The 25,421-nt window shown below is 42.4% G+C and overlaps 1 protein-coding gene across 2 annotated transcripts in view; it reads left to right on the forward strand.

The window, feature by feature from the left end:
* itga11a (integrin, alpha 11a) overlaps window positions 1-25,421 on the forward strand; it is a 195,205-nt gene that overhangs the window by 85,416 nt on the left and 84,368 nt on the right. For both annotated transcript variants that reach the window (XM_073032614.1, XM_073032615.1), the window contains 5 exons: window positions 353-501; window positions 8,416-8,566; window positions 10,330-10,495; window positions 13,106-13,179; window positions 24,124-24,268. In XM_073032614.1, the coding sequence (XP_072888715.1) occupies window positions 353-501; window positions 8,416-8,566; window positions 10,330-10,495; window positions 13,106-13,179; window positions 24,124-24,268 (685 nt within the window). The remainder of the gene's footprint in view (window positions 1-352; window positions 502-8,415; window positions 8,567-10,329; window positions 10,496-13,105; window positions 13,180-24,123; window positions 24,269-25,421) is intronic.

The raw sequence follows: 25,421 nt of genomic DNA on the forward strand, positions 1-25,421 counted from the left end.
TAAACCCTCCATTCTGAGCAACATCCTGGTGAATCTTTAATCTCCCTCACTAATCTCAAATCTCTCTAACGCTGCCACATTCCTCCTGGAGCGTGCATCCCGAACTGTTCGCATTGTCAGAATCAGAATCGGGATTATGATCACTAACAGATGTGATTTTTTTTTGTTTTGTTTTGTTTCAGAAATGTGGTGTAAGACTAAAATATTACTATAAATAACAAAATAAATAATGAAAAGGGTAGTGTTTATGTGTTCATGATTCATTCAGAAATCTGATGGCAGAGGGCAAAAAGCCATCTTAATGTTGGGTGGAATGCACAGTGCTTTTATCCCTGGTGTCTTTGCTCCGCAGCTGGGAATCGTTCAATACGGGGAGACGGCAGTTCACGAGTTTGAGCTGAGGGACTACAAGTCTGTTACAGATGTGGTCAAAGCTGCACGGAACATCGACCAGCGAGGAGGGACAGAGACCAACACGGCTCATGGCATCGAGATCGCACGGTAACAGGGAACTAGCTACTGTATACCTTCTACCTACTTCAAGAGCAGATGGTTACAATTCAATGGCAGGAACCATACTAACCCTATAACCTGTCTAGTGATAGCTCCTAGTGTCAAGTAGTCCTTCCATTTTACTTATACTGGATAGCTCCCTTTGCAACCTATTCCTAATGCAAGGGTGAAGGCAAACATTTCTACATGAGACACTGCAAAGAACACATTTGAAAGGTATTTAATGTTCCATAGAACACAGAGCATCACGGAAAAACACAGACCTTGTTGTGCCAACCTTTTAATCTACAGTACTCTGCAAAAGTCTTAGGCACGTATACAGTATATAGCTAGAATGCCTAAGGCTTTTGCACAGTACTGTTTTTAATATCATTTCCTGTGAGGGTTACTTTTGATTAGATTTGAAACATGCAGTGGAAGGACATCCATCTCCATCTTCTCTTTATTTGCCCTTGAAACAGTGAGTCTTAAGTTTTTGTTAATGTTGGTAAGCATTTAGTAGATACAGCACTAAGCAGAAGTCTTAGGAGCCGTAGCTAAGATTTTTGCACAGTATTATACCATACAATCAATCTAACACTTCCCTCTTACACAGCCTTCCATTTTTCTATCATCCATGTGCCTATATAAGTGTTTCTTAAAAGTCAGAGGTTCAAAGCTTCAAAGGTCCAATTTAATGTCAGAGAAATATATACAATATACATCCTGAATTGCTTTTTCTTTGCAAACATCCACAAAAACAGAAGTGCCCCAAAGAATGAATGACAGCTAAATGTGAGAACCCCAAAGTCCCCCTCCAGCTCCCCCCCACACATAAGCGGCAGCAAACAACAATCCCCTCTCCCCCCACCAGCAAAAAAAGCAAGCATCGCACTCAAGTGTGAGCAAGGCAATAGCAAAGACACAGACTTGCAGTTACCCCAAAGACTCCGCGTTTCACACCAGCATTCGACATACCACAGGTTTTCTCTCTCCCTAATAAGGGAGAGGGAGGTGTCTCCATTTCCCCAGCAAGTGGGGAGACGTAACAAACAAATCGCTGGTCTACGGTGTTAAATCCCTGTTACGTCGCTTTCCTCAAGCTCTGTGCCTGAAAATCACGAAGATCTTGGGTCTTCGGGCACACAGCAGAAGATTTTCTGACTCCCCCAATGACACACGGGTCTCCTGCCGTGACACCAACCCTCGATCTGCCCGTCTCCAGAGCCCCGCGATCTTAGGCTTCCAAATCTGAGCCGGACTCTCAGGCCGAACCCTTGGCATGCCGAACAACAGCCAGTCCTGAAACCCTATGAATGGGTCCCATTCCCGCAAAGAAATGAAGTCAACATGTAACTCCAGGTCAGGGTCTTCAAAAGAACCCTGTAAGGGAAAAATAGAGATATTAAAGATGGAAATAGAGCTGTTTCTGAAGATGCAAGCAAAGGAGTCACCTTTTACCGCTATCTTAACTCCACCTGTCTCCGTCCCTAATGTATCTGCTTCTACCACTACCCCTGGCAGCGTATTCCTCACTCTCACCACTCTCATTGTAAAGAAAGCTACTTCTGACATTCCCCACCCCCATACTTACCTCCAATCACCTTAAATTATGGCCCCATGTATTATCCATATCTGCCCTGGGAAAAAGTCCATTCGATCTATGCCTCTTATCACCATATACACCTCTATCAAGTCATCTCTCATCCTCCAATCACCTTAAGATTATGCCTCCTCGTATTAAGCATGTTCCAGCCAGCTAATTGGAGTTTAGAAGATTTTTCTAATTGTTAGCTTTGAAATTGTTACACTGTTTACTGTGTGAGCTTCACACCAGCAAAAAATTGCATTGAATCTTGGTGTATGTGATGTTAAGCTAATCTGGATCTGAATCTGAATCTGAAGCCCAGAGTGCTAGAGAAGTTCTATCTCTCAATCACTTCCATTTTCTTTGCCCCTAAAATATTTACTCCCTATTTTTTGAATGTAGCATAATGGTTAGATTTCAGTATTAATGAATCAGAGATGGAAATTGGGAGTTCAAATTCCAACTACATTGCTGGTCAATTTAATTTTATTCACATTTGTTCGTGAGAGATGGAAACACCAGTATTTATTGTCCACCCTTAATTCCCTCAGAACCAAAGAAACAAGTAAGAATTCAAAGTTCAATGAAAATTTATTGTCAAAGTACACTATACATCACAACACACCACCCAGAAGTTCACCTTCTTGCAGGCGTTCACAGTAGCACAAAGAAATACAATAGAACCAAGGAAAATTATACACAAAGCAACCAATCTGCAAATTAAGACAAACTGCAAATGCAAAAATAAACAACAAATGATAATAAGAATAAATATAAAATACTAAGAACATGAGTTGTAGAGTCCTTGAAAGTGAGTCCATAGGTTGTGGAATCAGTTCAGTGTTGTGGTGAGCAAGGTTATTCAGGCTGGTTCAGGAGTCTGAGTTTCACCTGAACTTGATGACAAACTTGAGTCAGACATGTTGAAGTCACATTGGGACCAGACCAGATTAGGGCAACAGATTTTCTCCCCTGGAGGAGGTTAATGAACCAGCTGAGTATTTACAACAATTCCATAGATTAATGTTTACCATTATTAAGGCTGACATTAATTCCAGATTTTTATTTGAATTCCCCAGCTGGCATGGTAAAAATCAAACTCATGTCTTGGCATAATGGCCTTTTACTAGTCTATCAGCTTAACTACTACATCGCCAGATACAGAAAGGAGATGGCGTCCATAGCACTGCTGGCCACGAGGCTATATGTTTCCTGGCATGACTGGCTATCCTTCTGGATATCATGAAGGAGCAAAATCCCTCTAAACCAGTGGTTCCCAACCTTTCTTATGCCATGGGAATCCCTGCTCTAAAACTGTTGCCCAGGTGCTTCACCAGTCTCAGCTTTATGGGAGAGTGGCAAAGAGAAAGATACTGTTGAAAAAAACTTGCTTGAAATCTCGGCTAGAGTTTGCCAGAAGGCATGTGGGAGACTCTGAAGTCAGCTGGAAGAAGGTTCTATGATTTGATAAAACCAAAATTGAGCTTTTTGGCCATCAGACTAAACACTATGTTTGGCGTAAGCCATACACCGCACATCATCAAAAACACACCATCCCTACTATGAAGCATGGTGGTGGCTGCATCATGATGACTGCATCATGCTGTGGGGATGCTTCACTGCAGCAGGCCCTGGAAGGCTTGTGAAGGTAGAGGGTAAAATAAATGCAGCAAAATACAGGGAAATCCTGGAAGAAAACCTGATGCAGTCTGCATGAGAACGGCGACTTGGGAGAAGATTTGTTTTCCAGCAAGACAATAACCCCAAGCATAAATAAAACAAAAACAAATTTATTGTCCCAGAGTGGCCGAGTCAGAGTCCAGACCTCAATCCAATTGAGAATTTGTGGCTGGACTTGAAAAGGGCTGTTCATTCACAATCCCCATGCAATATGACACAATGTGAGCAGTTTTGTAAAGAAGAATGGGGAAAAATTGCAGTGTTCAGATGTGCAAAGCTGATACAGACCTATCCACACAGACTCAAGGCAGTAATTGCTGCCAAAGGTGCATCTACTAAATACTGACTTGGAGGTGAATACTTATGCAATCAAATATTTTGTGTTTTATATTTGTAATTAATTTAGATCACTTTGTAGAGATCTGTTTTCACTTTGAAATGAAAGAGTCTTTTTCTATTGATCAGTGTCAAAAACTCCCAATTAAATCCGCAGTGATTCAATGTTGTAAAACAAGAAAACTTCCGGGGGGGGTGGGGAGTTGAATGCTTATTTTAGGTACTATAAATAGCAGTAAACTGTGAAAAACTAAATCACATCAATATTCGGCAAGACTGCTCTTTTCCTTTAAAACAGCATCAATTCTCTTCAGTGCTCTGTTGTGAAGTTTTATAAGAAAATCAGCTGGTAGGTTGTTGCAAGCATCTTGGAGAACTTGCTGCAGTTCTTCTTCAGACTTTGGCTGTCTCGCTTGTGTCTGTCCCTCCAGGTAATCCCAGACAGCCTCGATGATGTTGAGATCAGGGCACTGTGGAGGCTTGAAACCATATTAAAAAAATCTAGGGTGCCTAAGACTTTTGCACAGAACTGTACAACTGTTATTACTGTACATTATACAGTAATGGCAACACTCAGTGCCCTGGCTGAAGAAGGCCAGCATGCCAAATGCCTTCCTCACCACTCTTTCTGCCTGCGATGCAACTTTCAGAGAACTGTGTTCTTGTAGTCCTAGGTCCTTCTGTTTACAACACTCCCCAGAAGCTGACCATGAAAGTCCTGATTTGGTGTTACCCACCACCTTACCAGGGTGGTGTGGTGATATGCTCTCAGGTTGATGATAATTGTCACATAACCAAGCATGTCTAAAAAGCTATAGCAACCCTTTGTTCAATCATCTAGAGTTTGTGGGTTAGGTGTGAAAGGTGAAATGTTTAAAGGAACATGAGGGGGAACTTCTTCACTTAGAGGGTGGAGAGAGTGTGGAATGAGCTTCCAGTGTAAGTGGTGGATACGGGTTTGATTGCAACATTTCATCCAAGTTTGGATAGGTACATGGATGGGAGGTGTATGGAGAGTTATGGTCAGAGTGCAGGTCAATGGGACTAGGCAGATTAATAGTTTGACATGGACTAGATGGGCCAAAGGGCCTGTTTCTGTGCTGAAGTACTCTTATGACTCTAGCGCTCTCTCTGATTTTGCTACAATGCCATTTAGGACATTTGACAACCTTCTACAATGGCACAGTGGTAGAGTTGCTACAGCCTAGGTTCAATCCCATCCTCCGCCACTATCTGTGTGGAGCTGGCACGTACACCATGTCACCAAATGGGTATCTTCCCAATGCTTCACTTTTCTACCACATCCCAAAGGGTAATTAGCCCAGCATGTAGGTGAGTGATAAAACCTGCAGGAATGTGGAGAGGAAAATGGTTATAGGGAGAGGTTGAATAAGGTTAGGATTTATTCTATGAAGTGTAGAAGATTGAGGAAAGATTTGCTGGAGGTATACAAAATGATGAGGAATATAGAGAAGGTAAATGCAATCAGGCAAAGCAACACACACAAAATGCTGGAGGAACTCAGTTGTTCAGGCAACAGCTATGGAAAAGTGTATACAATCGACGATTTGAGCCAAAACCCTTCTTCAGGACTTTACTCAGGCGTTTCTTCAAGCTTTTTCCTGTTGGGTTGGGTGAGGCTAGAACTAAAGGTCTTAAGGGTAAAAGGTGAAATATTTAAGGAGAACCTGAGGATTTTATTCCTCTGCATAGATACGTGCTGAGTTCCTGCATTTTGTGACTCTTACACTTTCACACGTGTTGTAGGCATTTAGAGGTAGACATTAGCTGCTCTCTACACACTTCTCCTCAAAGTTCCTGCACAACCTTCCTTGACCAGGGGAACCCAAAGACAATTCGAGAGGCCCAACCATCATCTCTCTGCTGGATTTGGGCACTGAACGGGCAGATTGTTCGAGTGAGAGAACTATGAGGTTTGATCGAATGTAAACCTGCGTGTATCTGCACTTTCCTCAAAAATTCCACAGTGCTGAGAGCAGCAACTGTACTACACATGTCCCGACCACAGGATTGCAAACACTCCCAAAGTTCACTGCAAGCATTTTCACTAACGCTAAACTTGCAAATTCTTTGGCGATCTCATAATCAATGGTCAAAATGACCGGTTTGAGAGTCGTTTTTCCTATTTAACCTTTATTGTTGTGTCTCATATCAGGTCATATCTTCAAATATACAAATCAGTAACCATTTCATTAGGTACTTCTGCACTCCTGTTCATTAATGCAAATATCTAATCAGCCAATCCTGTGGCAGCAACTCAATGAATAAAAACATGCATGAATGGTCAAGAGGTTCAGCTGTTGTTCAGACCAAACATCAGAATGGGGAAGAAATGTGACCTAAGTGACTTTGGCTGTGGAATGATTGCTGGTGCCAGAAAGGGTGGCTTGAGTATCTCAAAAACTAATAATCTCCTGGGATTTTCATGCACAAGAGTCCCTGTAGTTTACAGAGAATGATGCAAAAAAACAGAAAACATCCAGTGAGCGGTAGTATTGTTGGCAAAAATGCCTTGTTAATGTGAGAGGTCAGAGGAGAATGGCCAGACTGGTTCAAGCTGACAGGAAGGTGACAGTAAACCAAATAACCACGTGTTACAGCCGTGGTGTGCAGAAAAGCAAAACGTCAAACCTTGAATTGGATAGTCTGCAGAAGCAGAAAGATTAAGGTCATCTTCATGGGTTCCTGGACCATTCGGAAATCTGATGTGGAAGGGATGGAGCTTCTCCTAAAGCTCTGAATGTGCATCTTCAGGCTCCTGTACTTCTTCCCTGATGGTAGTAATGAAAAGATGGCATGCCCCGGATGGTGAAGTCCTTTCATGATGAATGCCACCTCTTTGAGACATCGCATTTTGAATGTATCCTCAATGACAGGGAGGCTGGTGCCATTGATGAAGCTGGATGAGTTTACAACCCTCTGATCCTTTGCATTGGCACTTGAAGACCAGATGACGATGATGCAACCAGTCAGAACACTCTCCGCAATACATCTGTAGAAATTTGCTCAGGTCTTTGATGACATATAAAATCTCCTAAAACTCCAAATGAAGTACAGCCACTGGCAGGTTGGAGAAAGAACGCTGGCCAGGACAACAACAATTACATTGATATAGCACCTCCAACAGAGTAAAACTTTGCACTTCATAGGAATGTTCCAAAAGAGTTGTTGGAACCAATAAGTAGAAGTTTGGCCAAAGAAGTCAAAGTAAGTGAATTATGAAAGTACATATATGTTGCCATATAGAGTATTACCATGAGAATAATTTTCTTGCAGGTATTTCCAAGAAAATAAAGAAATACAGTACATAAACAAAGACTGCCAAACAACCAATGTGCAAAAGGTGACAAATTGTGTAACCAGGAATATACTGAGAACATTTCTCAACATATTGAGAGTCCATAGGTCATAGAATCAATTCAGAGTTGTGTTGAGTGAAGTTATCCACACTGGTTCAGGAGGGTAATAACTGTTCCTGAACCTGATGGCGTGAGACCTAAGTTTTCTGTACTTAGTAGCAGTGAGAAGAGAGCATGGCCTGGATGGTTGGGTTCTTTGATGATTGCTGCTGCTTGCTTGTCACAGCGCTCTTTGCAAATGTGCTCAAATGTGAGCAGGGCTTTTCCTGGGATGGACTGGGCTGTATCCAACACTTCCTGTAGTGGACAATTTATTTACTGAGGATAGAGAGAGGCGGAGGGGGAGCTGATAAGACAGAGAGTTCAAAGAATGAAAGATAGAGCTGAAGAAATGGCCAGAATTGGAGGGGTGGTTAAAATCGCAAAGTGCAAATGGTCAGAATTGGAGGCAGGCAGTGATCCCAGTCTGGTGTAAACTAGAGGCAAAACAAACACAGGAAATTTAAAATCAAGGCATGCAACTTGAAATAAACACAAGGGATTCTGCAGATACTGGAACTTCAGAGCAACACATGGAATACTGGTGGAATCTGGCAGCATCTATGGAGGGGAATAAACAGATGATGCTTTGAGCAACGCCCCTTCATCAGAACTAGAATGGAAGGGGGTAGAAACCAGGATAAGAATGTGGGGCAAGTGAAAGGGACACAAGTTGGCAGATGATAGATGGGACCAGGTTGTACTGCAGGAAGCTGAATATTGGAAGACCTTAGTTTATGTAGAGTAGGTGATGGTAGTGCTGTCAATTGGAATGGCAACACCGCAAGGGATCAAAGGCAGGGAAGAGGAATCTGCTTAAAGCCATGGAAACAGTCGGTGTTGTGATTTAACATCTCGCCTGGCCTGTTTAAAGAGTGTTCCTGTTTATCTCTCTCGCAGCTCTGAGGCATTCAGTGTCAGGAGGGGTGCGAGACCAGAGGCCAAGAAAGTGATGATTGTCATAACCGATGGTGAGTCCCATGACAGCCCCCACCTGAAACAAGTGATTGAGGATGCCGAGCGTGACAACATCACGAGATACGCCATTGCGGTAGGTGATCCACGTAGCGCATTATCCACTCTCTGAAATGGTCTTGCCAAACTTCCTTGTGGGACAGGGACTATCATTGTGTCATGTGACATTCAATTGGACCATAATCAGGAAGGGCTTACTTCACCTGTGAGTCTGTCAGGGTCATCTACTGTGCTCCTGAGGGAGCCCTTCAATCTGTCCGTCATGAAAGGCGGGATTTCCCCGGTAGCCACCCATTTCAATTCAACTTCCCATTCCCATTCCCACATGTCGGTCCATGGCCTGCCCTATTGTCATGATGAGGCCACACTCAGGTTGGGTGAGCAACACCTCATATTACATCTGGGAAGCCTCTAACTTGATGGCATGAACATCGATTTCTTTAACTTCAGAAATTTCTCATTCCTTCCCTTCTGTCCTTTTCTATTTCCCTATCTGGCTCCCCTCTCACTCCTTCTCTTCTCTTCATCTACCTATCATAATCCTTTGGGTTCCCCTCCTTCCTTTTCTCCCATGGTCCTCTCTTCTTTCCTATCATGTTCCTCCTTCTTCAGCCGTTTACCTCTTCCACCCAACACCTCCCAGTTTCTTACTTCATCCCTCCCCTTTCCCCACCCACCCAACTTTCCCGCTTACCTGGCTTCAACTATCACCTGCCGAAGTATTTCTTCCCTTCCCTGCACCTTCTTATCCGGGTTTCCTCCTACTTCCTTTCCCATCCTGATGAAGAGTCTCAGCCCAAAATATCGTTTATTCCGCTCCATAGATGCTGCCTAACCTGCAAAGTTCCTCCAGCATTTTATGAAGGGTTAATCCTGGAATGTGTTGACAATATGACACCTTCCCCAGTCATAGCCCAGGATTGGCTTGGATGGGCAATTCGTTCGGCATGGACCGACACACGCAAACTGCAGAGCTCAGCAGATCGTTACAGGGATGTTGCCAGGACTTGAAGATCTGAGTTATAGAGGAAGCATGAATAGGAAAGAGTGTAGGATAATGAAAGGATATTTGATAAAGAGGTGCAGAACCATGATGATATGGAAAGGTTTTTTTTTCCATTGAGGTTAGCTGAGAATAGTACTAGAGTCATCGGTGAAAGGTGAAATATTTAAGAGGAACCTCAGGGAGAACTTCTTCACTAAGAGGGTGGCATGAGTGCCAGTGGAAGTCATGGATATGGATGGGTTTGATTTTAACATTTAAGAGAAGTCTAGATAAGTACATGAATGGGAGGGTATGGAGGGCTATGATCTAGGTGTGAGTCGATGGGACTAGGCAGAATCATAGATCGGCTGAGACCAGTTGGGTCAAAGGGTCTGTTTCTCTGCTTCAGTGCTCTATGACTCTATCAGGCAGCATCTACAGGGGGAAATAAACAATCAATGCTTTGGGATGAGATTGGAAAGGATGGGGGAAGAAGCTGGCTCCTGCTGAAGGGTCCAGGCCCAAAACATCAACTGTTTATTCCCCTCCATAGATACTGTCTGACCTGCTGAGTTCCTCTTACACTTTGCATGTGTTGCTCAAGATTTCCAGCATCTGCAGAAGCTCTTGTGTCTTGGCATAAACCAATTCATTTGAATGGCCTTTTTCTACGCTCTTTGACTCTATGACATCAGTTGAAGACAAGGAGGACCGCACCACTGAATTCCCAGCTAACTGTCCCTGCCTGTCTTGAAAAATGAACCTCCAGGGGATCTTCCTCTTTCATTTTAGTCTTCAGGCGAGAAGGAGACAGAAAGTATTCATTAAGCAACTCCTCTTTTTCCTTGCTCCAGGTCCTTGGTTACTACAACCGAAGAGGAATCAATCCAAATGACTTCCTAAAGGAGATCAAATTCATAGCAAGCCACCCGGATGAGAAACATTTCTTCAATGTCTCTGATGAGTCGGCACTGAAGGATATTGTGGATGCCCTTGGAGCTCGGATCTTCAAACTTGAAGGTAATGTTCTTTTACAGATTAAAAAGAAAATCAAGAATTTCTACAGCAAAAATAGATGGGCTGCGGGAGGAATTCCTGTCTGAGTTCCTCCAGCTGCTCAGTATTTTCTCTATTTGGTATGAAGGTTTGGTACGCCTCCAAAAATACACAGAGTAAAGTATTCTAGCTGGCTGCATCACCGCCTGGTGTGGGGGGCTACTGCACAGGATTGAACTAAGCTGCAGAGAGTTGTAAACTCAGTCAGCTCCCTCATGAGCACCTACCTCCGTAGTATCCAGGACATCTTCAGGGAGCAATGCCTCAAAAAGGAAGCATCCATCATTAAGGATGCCCCACCCCCCCAACCATAACCCAGGACATGCCTTGTTCTCATTGTCACCATCAGGAAGGAGGTACAGAAGCCTAAAGGCGCACACTCAGTGATTCAGGAACAGTTTCTTCCCCTCTGCCAACTGATTTCTGAATGGACATTGAACCCATGAATACTACCTCACTAACTTTTTAATATTTCTGTTTACTTTAACTATTTCATATATATATTTATAGTATATTATGTTATATACATACTTACTGTAATTCACATTTTTTCTCTTTTATTATGTACTACATTGTGCTGCTGCCACAAAGCCACCAAATTTCACAACATATGCCAGTGATACTAAACCTGATTCTGATTCTCAGATTCTAGTGTCTGCAGCCTCTTGTACTCCAATGAATTTCTCCACCTCTTCTCACAATCTCGAGCCTTTACAATTAATGAAGTAAATTTTGAAGTGTTACCACTGTTGCATTATGCAGCTCCCACAGGTAGCAGTGTGATAAAGTCTTGGGCGTTTGTTTCAAGTAGTACCCAGATCTACTTCAAAGACGGCCGTCAGTTCTTTTACATTCTTCCTGGAGGTCCATTACTAGTGCTGTCCTGCAGGGATCTGTTCTGGATCCTCTTCTGTTTGTGATCTTTATAAATGATATGGATAAGGAAGTGGAAAGGTGGTTCAGTATGGTTGCAGATGACACAAAAGTTGCTGGAGTTGTGGATAGTGTAAAAGGTTTCCATAGGTTACAAAAGGACATTGACAGGATGCAGAGCTGGGATGAAAGTGGTAGATAGAGTTCAGTCTGGAAAAATATGAAGTGTGGAAGGTCAAACTTGATGTTAGACTACAAAATTAATGGTAGGATTCTTAGCCAGGTAGAGCAAAGAGGTTCTTGGGGCTCCAAGCCTATTGATCCCCAAAGTTGATATGCAAGTTGATAGGGTGGTTAAGAAGGGGTATGGTGTGTTGGCCTTCGTTTGTCAGGAAATTTACTTCATGAGCTTCGAGGTAATGTCACAGCTCTATATATCTCTATATATAGACATCACTTGGAGTATTGTGTTCAGTTCTGGTTACCTCATTGTGGGAAGGATGTGAAAGCTTTAGAGAGGGTGCAGAGGATATTTATCAGGACACTACCTGGATTAGAGCGCACGTCCTATGAGGAAAGGTTGAGTGAGGTAGGGCATTTTCCTTTGGAGTGAAGGAGAATGAGAGGTGACACTCAACCTCCTTCAGGAGAGGAGATGCATAAGCTGATAAGAGGCATAGACAGAATGGTCAGCCAGCACCTTTTCCCCAAGCTGGCAAAGGCTAATACACAAGGGCATATTTTAAGGTGATTGGAGAAAAGTGTTACAGGGAATTTTTACAGAGAGTGGTGGGTGCATGGAACGTGCTGTTGGGGTGATGGTAGAGGCAGAAATATTAGTGACATTTAAGAGACTCTTAGATAAGACACGTATTAAAAATGGAGACTATAAGGGAAGGAAGGGTTAAGTTGATCTTAGAGGAGATTAAAAGGTTGACACAACAACATGGTCGAAGGGACTATGCATTGTGATGTTCGATGATCTACGTACATCCATTAGATATTAACCCAGTTTGGCATCTCTTCTGAAGGAAATCATCTATAAGACACAGGAGCAGAATTAGGCTATTCAGCCTTTTGTATCTGCTCAGCCATTCCATCCGAGCTAATTTATTTTCCTATTCAGCCCCTTTGTCCTGCCTTCTCCTCATAACCTTTGACACCCTTACTAATCAAATACCTAGCAACCTCCACTTTAAATATACTCAATGAACGTCCTCCACAAATCTGTGCTAATGAATTCCATAGATTCAGACCCTCTGGGTAAAGAAATTTCTCCTGATCCTAGTTCTAAAGGAACATCCCTGACAAAGCAGTACCCCTTGGGAATGTTGGTGTAGACTCGGAGTAGCACACAAACCTATTGCAGTGTGATTCAGACGTGAAAGGGTAAACTACAGCTGGCACCAAAGCATGAAAGGTCTTAAAGAACTGACTTCCCTGTCCATCAAAAGCATGGGTTTGGGAGCTGATGTTGGGGAAGACTTGAAGAGTTATTGCAATATGTATTGTAGCTAGTGAACACATAACCATTATCTGCTGGTGATAGTTGGAGGGACTTTTGACCATGCTAGGTGATATTATCAATTTCCCATCTGAATGTCCTTCACCAGGTGTTACAAAGAAGGGCTTATTGCATTTATTGGGTCAGAATAATAACTGGTTACATAATACTAATAGATATTTCTCTTTTAATATCAGGAACTAATATTCAGAATGAAACATCTTTTCAGTTGGAAATGTCACAAGCAGGATTTTCAACACATTTTGTGGAGGTAAGGATTTTATTTTTAAGTCTTGCTTTGCGAAAAATCGATCCATTTCTCCCAGCTTACGTCGCCTGGGGCATCGGGTTCGGAAGCAAGCTGAAGAAAGCCAGAGTCAGTTGTGTCAGGAGGTCTGAGTCAGGGTTTCCAAATTGGTGGGGGGGGGAGGGGTGAAATCTGTCAACACTCCTAAGCTGAGTTCAAAAATTGGCCAAGGTAATTAAAGAAAGATTTTATAACTTTGAAGTCTTCGGGTCAGTCCATTGACTTTACAGGTAATGAAGCACTTTGGAAACAATGTGGGAGACTCTGCAACCACTTGTACGGAGAAAGATCCCACAAACTGCAGTAGGAGGCAATGTGGGATGAGGGGCTGACAGCAATAATTTGCAGTTTTCTTATCCCTAGGCATCCTGGGACAACGTGGTCAAGCATTCCTTTCAATGCACTAAACTCCAGAAGTGGCCAGTAGAATTGCTGGAATTACATAAAATTACATTGACATGGTCATTACTTCAATTTGGGAATCTCAGTTTCCAAGCAATTCCAGTGCCATAACTCCCATAAACACAAGAGGTTCTGCAAATTCAAGCAATCCAGAGCAACATACACAACATGCTGGAGGAACGCAGGAAATCAGAGAGCCTTTATGGAGAGGAATGAACAGTTGACATTTCAGGCCAAAACCATTCATCAGTCCTGGCCAAAACATTGGCTGTTTATTCCCCTCCATAGATGCTGCCTGACCTGCTGGATTCCTCCAGCATTTTGCTTGGTGTTGCCATAATCCCCATGGTCTCCAAGCGGCCTTTGGATCCAAGTGCAGAAACTGTGGAGACCCTCCTGGTTTATGGTCCACAGGGATAACTTAAGGACTATTGATAATCCAAGCAGAGTCTCTGCAGGAAACTCTACAGCTGTTTGTTCTCTTCTAAGACCACAAACAACTTGAGGTTGAATAGACCTTGTCTAGTGCCAGTAGACCACAGCACACTTTAAACATTCACAAGTGTTTTCAGTCTTCATGCGCAGAATGCCAAATGGTGCTTCTGAAACAAAGCTCGCAGCTGGATTATATGGATGGTGTCCCGCTGCCGTGGTCATACGCTCAGTGGCCACTTTGTTAGGTACACCAGTTCTTTAATTCGATATCTAATCAGCCAATTATGCAGCAGCAATTCAGTGCATAAAAGTATGCAGACATGGTCAAGAGGTTCTGTTGTTGTTCAGACAAAACATCAGGATGGGGAAGAAATGTGATCTAAGTGACTTTGACTGTGCTGGCGTTAGATAGGGTGCTCTGAATATCTCAGAAACGGCTGATGATCTGGGATTTTCACAAACAAGTCTCTAGAGTTCACAGAGAATGATGTGAAAAGCAAGAAGTATCCAATGAGAGGCAGTTCTGTGGGCAAAAATGCCCTGTAGTAAGAGAGGTCAGAGGAGGATGGACAGACTTTTTCAAGCTGTCAGAACGGCAACAGTAACTCAAAAAACCACATGTTACAACAGTGGTGTGCAGAAGAGAATCACTGAATGCACAGCATATCGAACCTTGAAGTGGATGGGCTATCTGAGCAGAAGACCATGGATATTCACTCAGTGGCCACTTAATAAGGTATGGGAGGTGCCCAATAATGTGATTACTGCATGTACAGGTATATACACAAAGGTGCCAGAAAAAGGCCAGCAATATCATGAAGGATCCCACTCACCTTGCTTATGGATTGTTAGGCCCACTTCCATCAGGGAAGAGACTACATAGCATCCATGCCAGGACCACCAGACTCAAAAACAGTTACTTCCTCCACACATTAGGCTTATCAACACCTCCACCCATTAACCCATCCCACCAACCCCCACCCATCACTACATCCACATCACCTATCATTACTTTATGTGCATACAGTCAATGTGTATAAAAGTTTCTTGTACTTTTTTGTTGTTGTTTGTGTTCTTTGTAAGTGCTTTTTTTATTATGCTTTGGATCCAGAGTAACAATCACTTCATTCTCCTTTACTCTCGTTTACTGAAGAATGACATTAAAAAATACTGAATCTTGAATTTTAAACACCTGCTTATTCTCGGTTCAAAGTTCAAAGTAAATTTATTATCAAAGTACATATATGTCACCAGATACAACCCCGAGATTCATTTCTTGCAGACATATTTAATAAATCCATAATAGATAAATAACCATAATAGAATTAATGAAAGACCGTACCAACATAGGTATTCAAGCCATGTGCAAAAGACACAAACTGTGCAAAGACTAAAAGAAGGAAATAATAATAAATAAATAATATTTATTGGGAACAAGCACTGAAGTGATCCATAGGTTGTGGGAGTATTTCAAAGATGAAGTGAAGTTGGGCGAAGTGAACACCTTTGGCTGAAGAGCCTGCTGGTTGAGGAGGAATAACTATTCCTAAACCAGGTAGTGTGGATCCTAAGAAAGAGTATAAACTCAAAAGGGAGATGCCCCTCTGGCTGTGCACTGGGTGCAAGCAACATGTGTGATGTGATGGGTAGTTTTTGTTTTTTTTGTTGTTTGCACTGAGTGGCGGGGAGATAAGTTGTGAAAGAGCAGATGACCTAAAGTGGCCCTTCCAGGGTACCAGATTTAGGGCTGGTGTAGCAGTTAGCATGACATTGTTACTGCATCAGCCACCTGGGTTAAATTCCTGCTGCTGCCTGTAAGGAGTTTTCTCCCCATAACCATGTGGGTCTCCTCCTGGTGTTCTGGTTTCTTCCCACATTCTGAATAAGTACTGGTTAGTTGGTTAATTGGTCTCTTGGGAGTAACTGGAGAACCCAGGCTCGTTGGACTGGAAGGGCAAAATCATAAACACAAGAGATTCAGCAGATGCTGGAAACCCAGAGCAAGACACACACAATGCTGGAGGAACTCAGTAGGTCAGGAAGCATTTATGGTGGGGAACAAGCGGTCAACTTTTCAGTTAAGATGAAGGGATCTTGGACTGAAACATCAACTGTTTATTCCTCTCCATAGATGCTGCTCGACCTGCTGAGTTCATCCAGCATTTTGGGTGTGTTTGGAACCATTACCGTGCTGTGTCATTAAAACTTTTTTATTACGACATACAGTACATTCACCAGGTCAAGGCACCAAGCATGTTAAAGGTTACAATTCCAAAGAATTTCTACATCATCTTTCATGGACTTAGGACTTTGCAGTCAATTAAGTAATTTTTGAAATGTAATCACTGTTATTTGTGAAATGCATTTCAATCCCTGAACAGCAAATTCTCTCAAGCACCAGTGAGGTAAGCTGGTCAGGAACTGTTAAGGTAATTACACTGTAGGATTTCTCTAGAAATGCATTTTATTTAAAATTGAATATATCATTGATTTACTAATTAAATGGACTGAACAGCTCCTGAGGTAAGGAGGCGGCAATCTTTTAACATTTAGAAAGGAAAATGACTTACTCTATTTTAAGAGATCAGAACTTTATAAAAATCTGGTTAGGCCACATCTGGAGTAGTGCATACAGTTCTGGTCACCACACTATAGGAAAGATGTTGAGGCTTTGGAGAGGGTGCAGACGAGGTTCACCAGGATGCTGTCTGGTTTAGAGGGCATGTGCTATCACGAGAGGCTGGACAAACTTGGGCTGTTTTCTCTGGAGTGGCAGAGGCTGAGGGGAGATCTGATAGAGGTTTGTAAGATTATGAGAGGCATAGATAGAGTAGACAGAGAATATCTCTTTCCCAGGGTAGAAATGTCTAATACCAAAGGGCATGCATTGAAGGTGAGAGGAGGGTAGCTTCAAAGGGGATGTGAGGGCCAAGTTTTTTACTCAGAGAGTGTATAATGCCTGGAATGCGCTGCCTGGTATGGTGGTAGAGGCAAATACATTAGAGGCTTTTAAGAGATGTTTGAATAGGTATATGGATGTAAGGAAGGTGGAGGGATAGGGACATGGTGTAGGTAGGACGGATTAGGGTTTGGGTGTTTTTGATTTGCTTTTTAACTGACCTGTTCCTGTGTTCTAACTACAGCATGGGGTGCTCTCAGATACTTGAATACAACGGTCTTTTCATCTATCTGCTCTGTCCCATATCTTCAATCATCGGGTGTATCTTTCCAATATTTTCTGCCTCTATTTCAGATTCAATTCTTTTAATATTTTTCCGAATGAGCCCCAGGGCCACTAAAGAATAACGCAATGTTGTCCGACCCATTGATTTCATTGTTAAGTGAACTCGAGGAGGAGGTCGGAAAAATGGGATGATGTAAATTCTGGAGAATAAGATGAGTCGCAGTTTCTTGGCTCTGGGGCTCTAACAGCTGAGAAGCATTGGAAAAAATTTTTTAAATTGAAGGAAAACCAGTAAATATTGGAAAGATGCAGCAGACAACTATTGTGAATGCCTGTAAGGAAATGAATATCAGTGTTAGTACGTGGTGAGATAAAGCACTTCAATAATAAATTTACTTTGAACTTTGAAATTTGGACAATTCAGCAACTGCAAAAGGGAAGATGTTAGAAGGTCTGCATGTATACAGTGGCTCAGAACTCTCCATGTAACCCTTCTGCACCGTGTACTGTAGCAAATGAAGACAACAGATGGCACACAGCTCACACCCACAGCAAGAATGTGATAATGACTCAAATCATTTAGTGACGTTGGATAGGCAATCGATGCCAGCCGGGGTACCAAGCAAGACTCCCAAAGGAGAGATTAAAGAGATCATTTTTATTTGTTACATGTATTGTACAGTGGAACATACAGTGAAGTGCACCATTTGCATCGCATCAAATCAGTGAGCGTCGTGCTGGTCGCTACATTACTGGCACCAACTTAGCACAGCCACAGCTCACTAACCCTAACACGCAGTCTTTAGAATGTGGGACGAAACTCGAGCTCCTGAAGGAAACCCAGGAAGTCATGGGGAGAACATGAAAACCCCTTTCACGCAGCAGCAGGAATTGAACATCAATCTTATAAGTGATGCTGTAAAGTATTGTGATAATTGCTATGTTATTGAGTCATAGAGCACTACAGCACAGAACCAGACCCACCTAATCCATGCCAAGCCATTTAAACTCCCAGTGACCTGCACCCTGACCGTAACCCTACTTAACTCTCCCATCCATGTACCTATCCAAATTTCTCCTAGGTGTTGAAATCAAACCACTGGCACTGGCAGCTTTCACTGCCCTCTCAGTGAAGAAGTTACCCTTATCTTTCCCTTAAACTTTTCACCTTTCATCCTCAACTCATGAGCACCAGTACTAATCACACCCAATCTCAGTGGAAAAGGCCTGCTTGAACTTTATCTATCCCCCTCATAATGTAAGTGACTCAACCCCTACATTGATATAGGCTGCCAGCGAGGAACTTACGCATTCTGCTTGTAATCGTGTGGATTTCCCTAGAGTGCTCCATTTGCCTCCCACACTCCAAAGATATACGGGTTAGAGTTAGTGAGTTGTGGGCATGCTATGTTGGTGCCAGAAATGTAGCGACATTTGTGGGCTGCCCCCAGCACAAGAAAAACACAAGGAACCCTAAGTGATTAATGACTCTCATAAACTACAATTAAACAATTCAAGTGCTCTGAAAGCCCCAGAGCCTAACGCTGTGAGGCCTGAAGAGCTCATTACAGTGTGGGACCTAAGGATACATTTATTATTATCAAAGTATGTGTACAGAATACAACTCTCAGATTTGTCCTCCCACAGGCAGTGACAAAACAAAAAAAACACGATGGAACCCGTTCAAGAAAATGTCAAATACCCAATGCGCAAAAGAAGGAACAAAAAGCTAGGGGCAAAAAGCGAGCGAAATGTCAAACATCAAACCAGTAGTATTCAGTTTCGTTCAGTTCAACGCCGTGCTGCTCACCAATGCAGGCCAAAGGGCCGTTCTTCACTGAGGAGCCCCAGTCCACATTGATTGCCCGATAAAACCATTCAAAAATAACAAAGGAAAAGAGTATCCAGAATTCAGAAACACATGTAACATGAACCTCGAAGTTCTCCAAGACAAGTCCACAGCCTTGCCAATTAATCCTGGCCACGTACATCTCAAGACTCCTGCATTTTCCCCTGACAGCAGCTAACGAGACACAGAGGAAGACCAGTCAATCTCAGGCAGACGGCGCCAAACACCCACCCGTCCTTGCTCTCATCCTCTTCGACTTCAACCTTGCTCAGTGACTCAATTGGAGACAGTCAATGGAGTCTGATCTCAATTGAATCTCTGAATCTGATATAGGATAATCTATCTCCTTCCTGATAGCAGCAGCAGGAAGAGAGATTTTTCGGAATCTGATGTAGGACTCCAGGTATGGGGGGTGATTGATAAGTTCGTGGCCTAAGGTAGAAGGAGTCAATTTTAGAAAACCTAGCACATTTATTTTTTCTGCATTTACACACTTAGTCCAGCGGTCGTGGAGCATACGGATCCCTTCTTTGTAGAAGCCGGTGCCTTGGACCTCCAGAAGTGGTCCACAGCATGGGGTGATTGATAAGTTATTAACTTTATTAATACGAAATGAGTTATTAACTTTAAACTTTCTGCATTTTCACTCAAAGAGTTGAACTGCACGTGCATGTAATGAGAGCTGTATAACTCATCTCCTTCTACCTTAGGCCACAAACTTATCAATCAGCCCTGCTGTGGACCATTTCTACAAAGAAGGGATCCGTATGCTCCACGACTGCTGGACTAAGTGTGTAAATGTAGGAGGGGACTATGTTGAAAAATAGATGTGTTAGGTTTTCTAAAATTGACTCTTTCTACCTTAAGCCATGAACTTATCAATCAGCCCTCGTATTTGCGCCTTTGTCCTTATTCCTGCTGTACTCTCTAAAGTTGGCTGCAGAGAAACTTTGTCTCACAACCTTGCTCTTGGCTTCTTCATTACCAGTGAACAGTGCCCAATCATTACAACTGCATCAATTATGATAGACAGACATTTGGAAAACAAACCCCTCTGACAGATTGAAAGATGTTCATTGTTTTTATAGTTCTATGCTGGTGGAGGATTATACTGCCAAGCAGTGTGTTGTGGCTTTAAATCCAAAAGGATCCTCCTCCTTTTTGCCAGATTGTTCACTCTTTTGTCTACTTGTCCTATTCTATTGTCTCAATTTACTACCAATCTTTTATGTAAAAGTTATTTCAAAAAACACCATGATCCCTGCTTACGACCATACTTAGACTGTTGGGGTGTATTCTGGAGTTAGGGTATATAGCAAATATTAATTTCATCAGCAAACAATCTTTAAACATGAATGTGGATCATAGATTGAATTTTAAATGCAGCCTGAACAAGAATTTTCCCGGAGCTGTGGATTATAGTTGATTGCAAACCGGACAATGCTGATTTTGGGTGTCTGGAGTGTGGGTGCGAAGAAGGAGGTGTTTGAAAACTATATGTGATTCAAAGGAAGCACTGTAGATACATTGTAAATAGAATTGTCCTGCTGTTACCTTTGATCTTTAGCATATAAAAATGTCATGTAATATTGGATTGGGAGCCTCTTCCTACAAGAGTATCTCAATATGATGCCTGCTGCTCATTTTTGTTGAATAAAACACTTCTATATCCATTAGCTTTAATGGCGCTCCAGTGACTATGTTCACATTACAACAAGAACTACAGCAGAGAAGCAGACCATTTGGCTCATCTAGTCCATGCCAAACTGTTATTCTTCCCTGGTCCCATCAACCCACACCTGGACCATAGTCCTCCAGACTCCTCTCATCCATGTACTTATACAAATTTCTCTTAAATGCTTAAATCAAAACCGCATCCACCACTTACACTGGCAACTCGTTCCATGCTCTCGTGACCACTAGAGTTCCCCCTCATGTTCCCCTTAACATTTCACCATCAACACACAACTTCTAATTCTAGTCTCACCAACCTCAGTGAGAAAGTTTGCTTGCATCTACCCTATCTATACCCCTCATCATTTTTATACCTCGATCAAATCTCCCCTCATTCTCCTATGCTCCAGGGAATAAAGTCCTAACTGATCCAACTTTCCCTTTAACTCAGGTACTGAAGTAAATTTCCCCTATACTCTTTCAATCTAATTTATAACTTTCCTGTTTCACTTATCTACTTGGAGCATCGTGTTCAGATCTGGTTGCCTCTTTATAGGAAGGATGTGGAAGTTTTAGTGATTGTACTGAGGGGATTTACCAGGATGCTGTCTAGATTGGAGAGCATACCTTAAGAGGATAAGTTGAGCAAGCTAGGGCTTTTTTCTTTTGGAGTGAAGGAGGATAAGAGGTGTGTCAGGAAATGTAGAGAAGGCTTGACCCAAAATCAGAACAGTGGAGACGATTTAGCAGAGAGCAATCACTTAAATGGTAAATTGCTCTCTGTTAAAATAACAAGCCATGAAGAGCCAGAAAACAAGAGAGAATGGATACTTAACATGTTAGGGCAACATGGCAATAAGACAAGGGACAACTAGTTGAATCTGGCTGGTTTGATGGGTGATCAAGGACTGTGGATGAGAGCTGGGTTTAAATAGGTTGCAGGTGATGAGTTGGAAACGAGTGGCAGGTGACTCCTGTTAGTTGGGTCCCTGCCTGTGCAGGCCTGACAAGGTGACTTGATAGAGGCATCACATGATGAGAGACGTAGATGGAGTGGACAGCCGGAGACGTTTTCCTAGGGTGGGATTGGCTATACAAAGAGGACATACTTTCAGTGTAATTTGTGGGAAGTTTTTTGGGGTTAGAGGTGATAAGACATAGAAGCAGTATTAGGCCATTTGGCCTATCAGGTCTACTCTGTCATTCAATCATGGGAGAATTATTGTCCCTCTCAACCTCATTCTCCTGCCTTATCCCTATAACCTTCAATGCTCTTATAAATCAAGAGCCTATCAATTAATTAGCCAATCTAATTAATTGGTTGTTTTACAAAAGAGTGTTTTTACAAAGAGAATTGTGAGTGAAGGGAATGTGCTGCTGGGGATGGTGGTAGAGGCAAATACTTTTATACATTAGGGACATTTAAGAGATTGATTGTACAAAAGTACAGGTGAGATTAAGAGTTTGGCACGGACTAGGAGGGCCGGAATGGCCTGTTTCCGTGCTGTGATTGTTATATGGTTATATGGTAAAAGTACAAGCAAGGATAGGAAAGTTAAACTACAACAAAAATAATAATTCTACACCCAATACCATATAGCAACAGCAGGATTTAATTTTAAGTAAAACAATTGAACCAATTAACTCTGGGTTTAAAAGGCTTGTATTAGTAATGGAATCGATGAAACTGCCTGATTAGTGTTTGCAAACCCAAATAATAAAGGGTCTCAGATAGAAAATAGTAAATCTCTTTCTCTTTCCACAGATGCTGTTTGATGTGCCAAGCATTTCCAGCCTTTTCTGTTTATGTCAAAAGATTTTTTTTTGTTTTCAGATTCCTTCCCTATTCTCCATTACATCCTCTGCTCCAGAATTCCAGTGTCTTTGCCCGGAAATTTTTGTTTCTTTCCACTGCAAATTAACAAGCAAAGAAATGAGGGAGTGATCTCACCACAGCTGAGCCCAAGTCTTCTTGAAAGATTCGAAGCAGAATCTTCCATGCAGTTTGTTAACCCCAGAGCAGATATCATTGCGATCTTTTGTTTTATTAAACCAGAAAGGTCTTGCTGAAAGCTTGTTGTAGTGTTTGACTTCCTTATTGAAAGTTTGTGGTTAGATGAATATTGGCTTCAAATGCTGGGATACTGAAATTCTGGTAGAAAGGTTGTTTATATAAAGATCCTTGTGAGGTAAAATGTTCCTAGCTGCTTCATGAAAGTGAACCTCTTCTCCCTAAGATACCTGGTCTGGGAGAAGTACTTCTGATTTTGACTCTAGTGCACAGGGTGTTCTTTGAATCCAAATGCCACCAAAATAAATCTTACAGGTTTTAAAATATGCGATGCTGTTGTTTTAGGAAAAGAATTTGTGTTTAGTTCTCTGAGGAGCAGATTCCAAGAAATGAAAGAAATGCACAGAATCAAAGATTTATGGAATTAAAGGCCTTCTTGGAACAAACGCAGCAGAAAACATGTGATTTCTGCTTTGCAATTGTGGCATTTTAAAGAGAAATTGGGTGTGGGTTGTTGTTTTCTGTGTGAGCTTCAACAGCCGACTGTAGAGATTTTGAGTCTGATTGTTGCCACTGCCACATCAGACCTTATTCACTCGTTTCTGGTTTGATTAATAGTCTCCCGTCGTTAGTTGCCAATATCTTATAGCTGGCTCTACTCTCTGGTGAAAAGGCAAGCATCTGACTCCAAATATTCTCCTACATTCTCTGCGGTGCTCACTAATCTACACTGGCTAAAGCTTACTTTCAAAGCTGTCCACGTTTTCAATCCTCTCTTTGCTCTGCACATGACTGTAAGAAACTGCAGAGGTGTGGACATGTCATTGGAACCAACCTCCCCTGTATGAACTCTGTAGTAAGTAGCCAACATAAAGACCCTATCCACCCAGGACACTCTCTCTTCTCCTCTCTCCCATCAGGCAGAAGATATAAAAACCTGAAAGAATGTACAACCAAACTTCTATCCCACTGTTACCAGGCTATTAATGAACCTCTTGTTCAATAAGGTGGACTCTTCCTAAAGACATTGGGCTCCCTCTTCTCTTTGAAGCCTTCATTTGACTAAGCTTCTGATTTGCTCATACCACATGCTTCACTGTCAGATAGTTCTTGAGAAGCACTGTAGTGCCTTGGAACATCTTAGTACTTTAAATGTGCTTAAGTAAAACGGTACTGCTTCTTTAGGTAGGGACTTTCAGAGATTACAGACAGAGCAACTGAAAGAAGCGCTGTCGATGACGGAATATTCAAACAGGATCAACAAGGAGTCAGAACTGGAGGATTGTGGGGAGCTGTAGAGGTGAAGAAAGTTACAAAGATAAGTGCACAATTTCTCCTACCTTTGCTTAATAGGATGGGATACTTCTTGGAGCTGTAGGGGCCTATGACTGGACAGGTGCCATCTTAAAGCAAACCAGCTATGGGCGAGTGATTCCTCCCAGGGAAGCATATCTGAAGGAATTCCCAGAGGAACTGAAGAACCATGGAGCCTACCTTGGTGAGTAGACGTCCTAAAACTACAACTTTGTTACAGCTCTTGAGACAAAATATTCTACTAAGACATCTGAGTCCTTCTAAAGCAATTCTGGGGTATATTTCCATGTCTAGCATTATTAAACTGTGATACTGGAGAAGAACAGCTCATAATAATAAGTGTCTCTGCCTGGTTTGAAGAGGCTTAGACCATAAGACATGGGATAAGAATTAGACCATTCGGCCCATTGAGTCTGCTCCACCATTCTTCAGTCATGGCAGATTTATTGTGATGCAACAGCGATAAAGTGCAGTACATAAAATCAAATTAAATAAGTAGTGCAAAAATAGTGAGGTTGTGTCTGTGCGTTTATTGTCCATTTAGAAATCTGGTAGCAGAGGGGAAGGAGCTATTCCTAAAACATTGAGTGTGTGTCTTCAGGCTCCTGTCCCTCCTCTCTGATGGTAGCAATGCCCTGGATGGTGAGGGCCTTTCATGATGAATGCTGCCTTTCTGTGGCAGCTCCTTTTGAAGATTTCCCTGATGCTGAGAATCCAGTGGCTGAGTTTCAACCCTTCTGCAGCCTCCATTCCAGATGGTGGTGCAACTAGTTAGAATGCTCTCCACGGTACATTTGCTGCAATATGTCCTAGTTAAGGCTGATTTATACTTGTGTGTTGCATCGACGCCATAGGTAATGTGTACCCTACACCATACCTATGCCGTACCCTACACTGTAGGGTGACGTGCACCTTTCCAGAAGAGTTACTCACGCGTCACGGCGACGCAGACTGCAGCAACTGTGATTGGTCTGCTTGCTAGCATCACACTTCCTCCTACGCATTTCCATTTGCTTCTTCTCCGCCATGTCTGTAGGCTATGCGTACACCGATGCAAAATAGATGAACCAAATCGTCAAATCTACCTGCCCACATGCGAAAGTGTTTGAAATGCATTTCCTCGTCCATGTCTCTCACGAAGAAACTCAACACAGTGGCATAGAAACCCCACCGCCAACTAGCGTTTTGGCGTACACCAACGCATGCTTGCTATGGCGTAGACCAATGCAGAAGTGAAGATCAGGGTTACGGTGTAGGCTGCAGCATAGCCCGTACACACAAGTATAAATCAGCCTTTACTCCACAGTGGGTTCTCTTGCGCTCCAGATGTATTTTAT

Source organism: Hemitrygon akajei, chromosome 30 (assembly GCF_048418815.1).
Source record: "Hemitrygon akajei chromosome 30, sHemAka1.3, whole genome shotgun sequence".
NCBI classification, from domain to species: Eukaryota; Metazoa; Chordata; class Chondrichthyes; order Myliobatiformes; family Dasyatidae; genus Hemitrygon; species Hemitrygon akajei.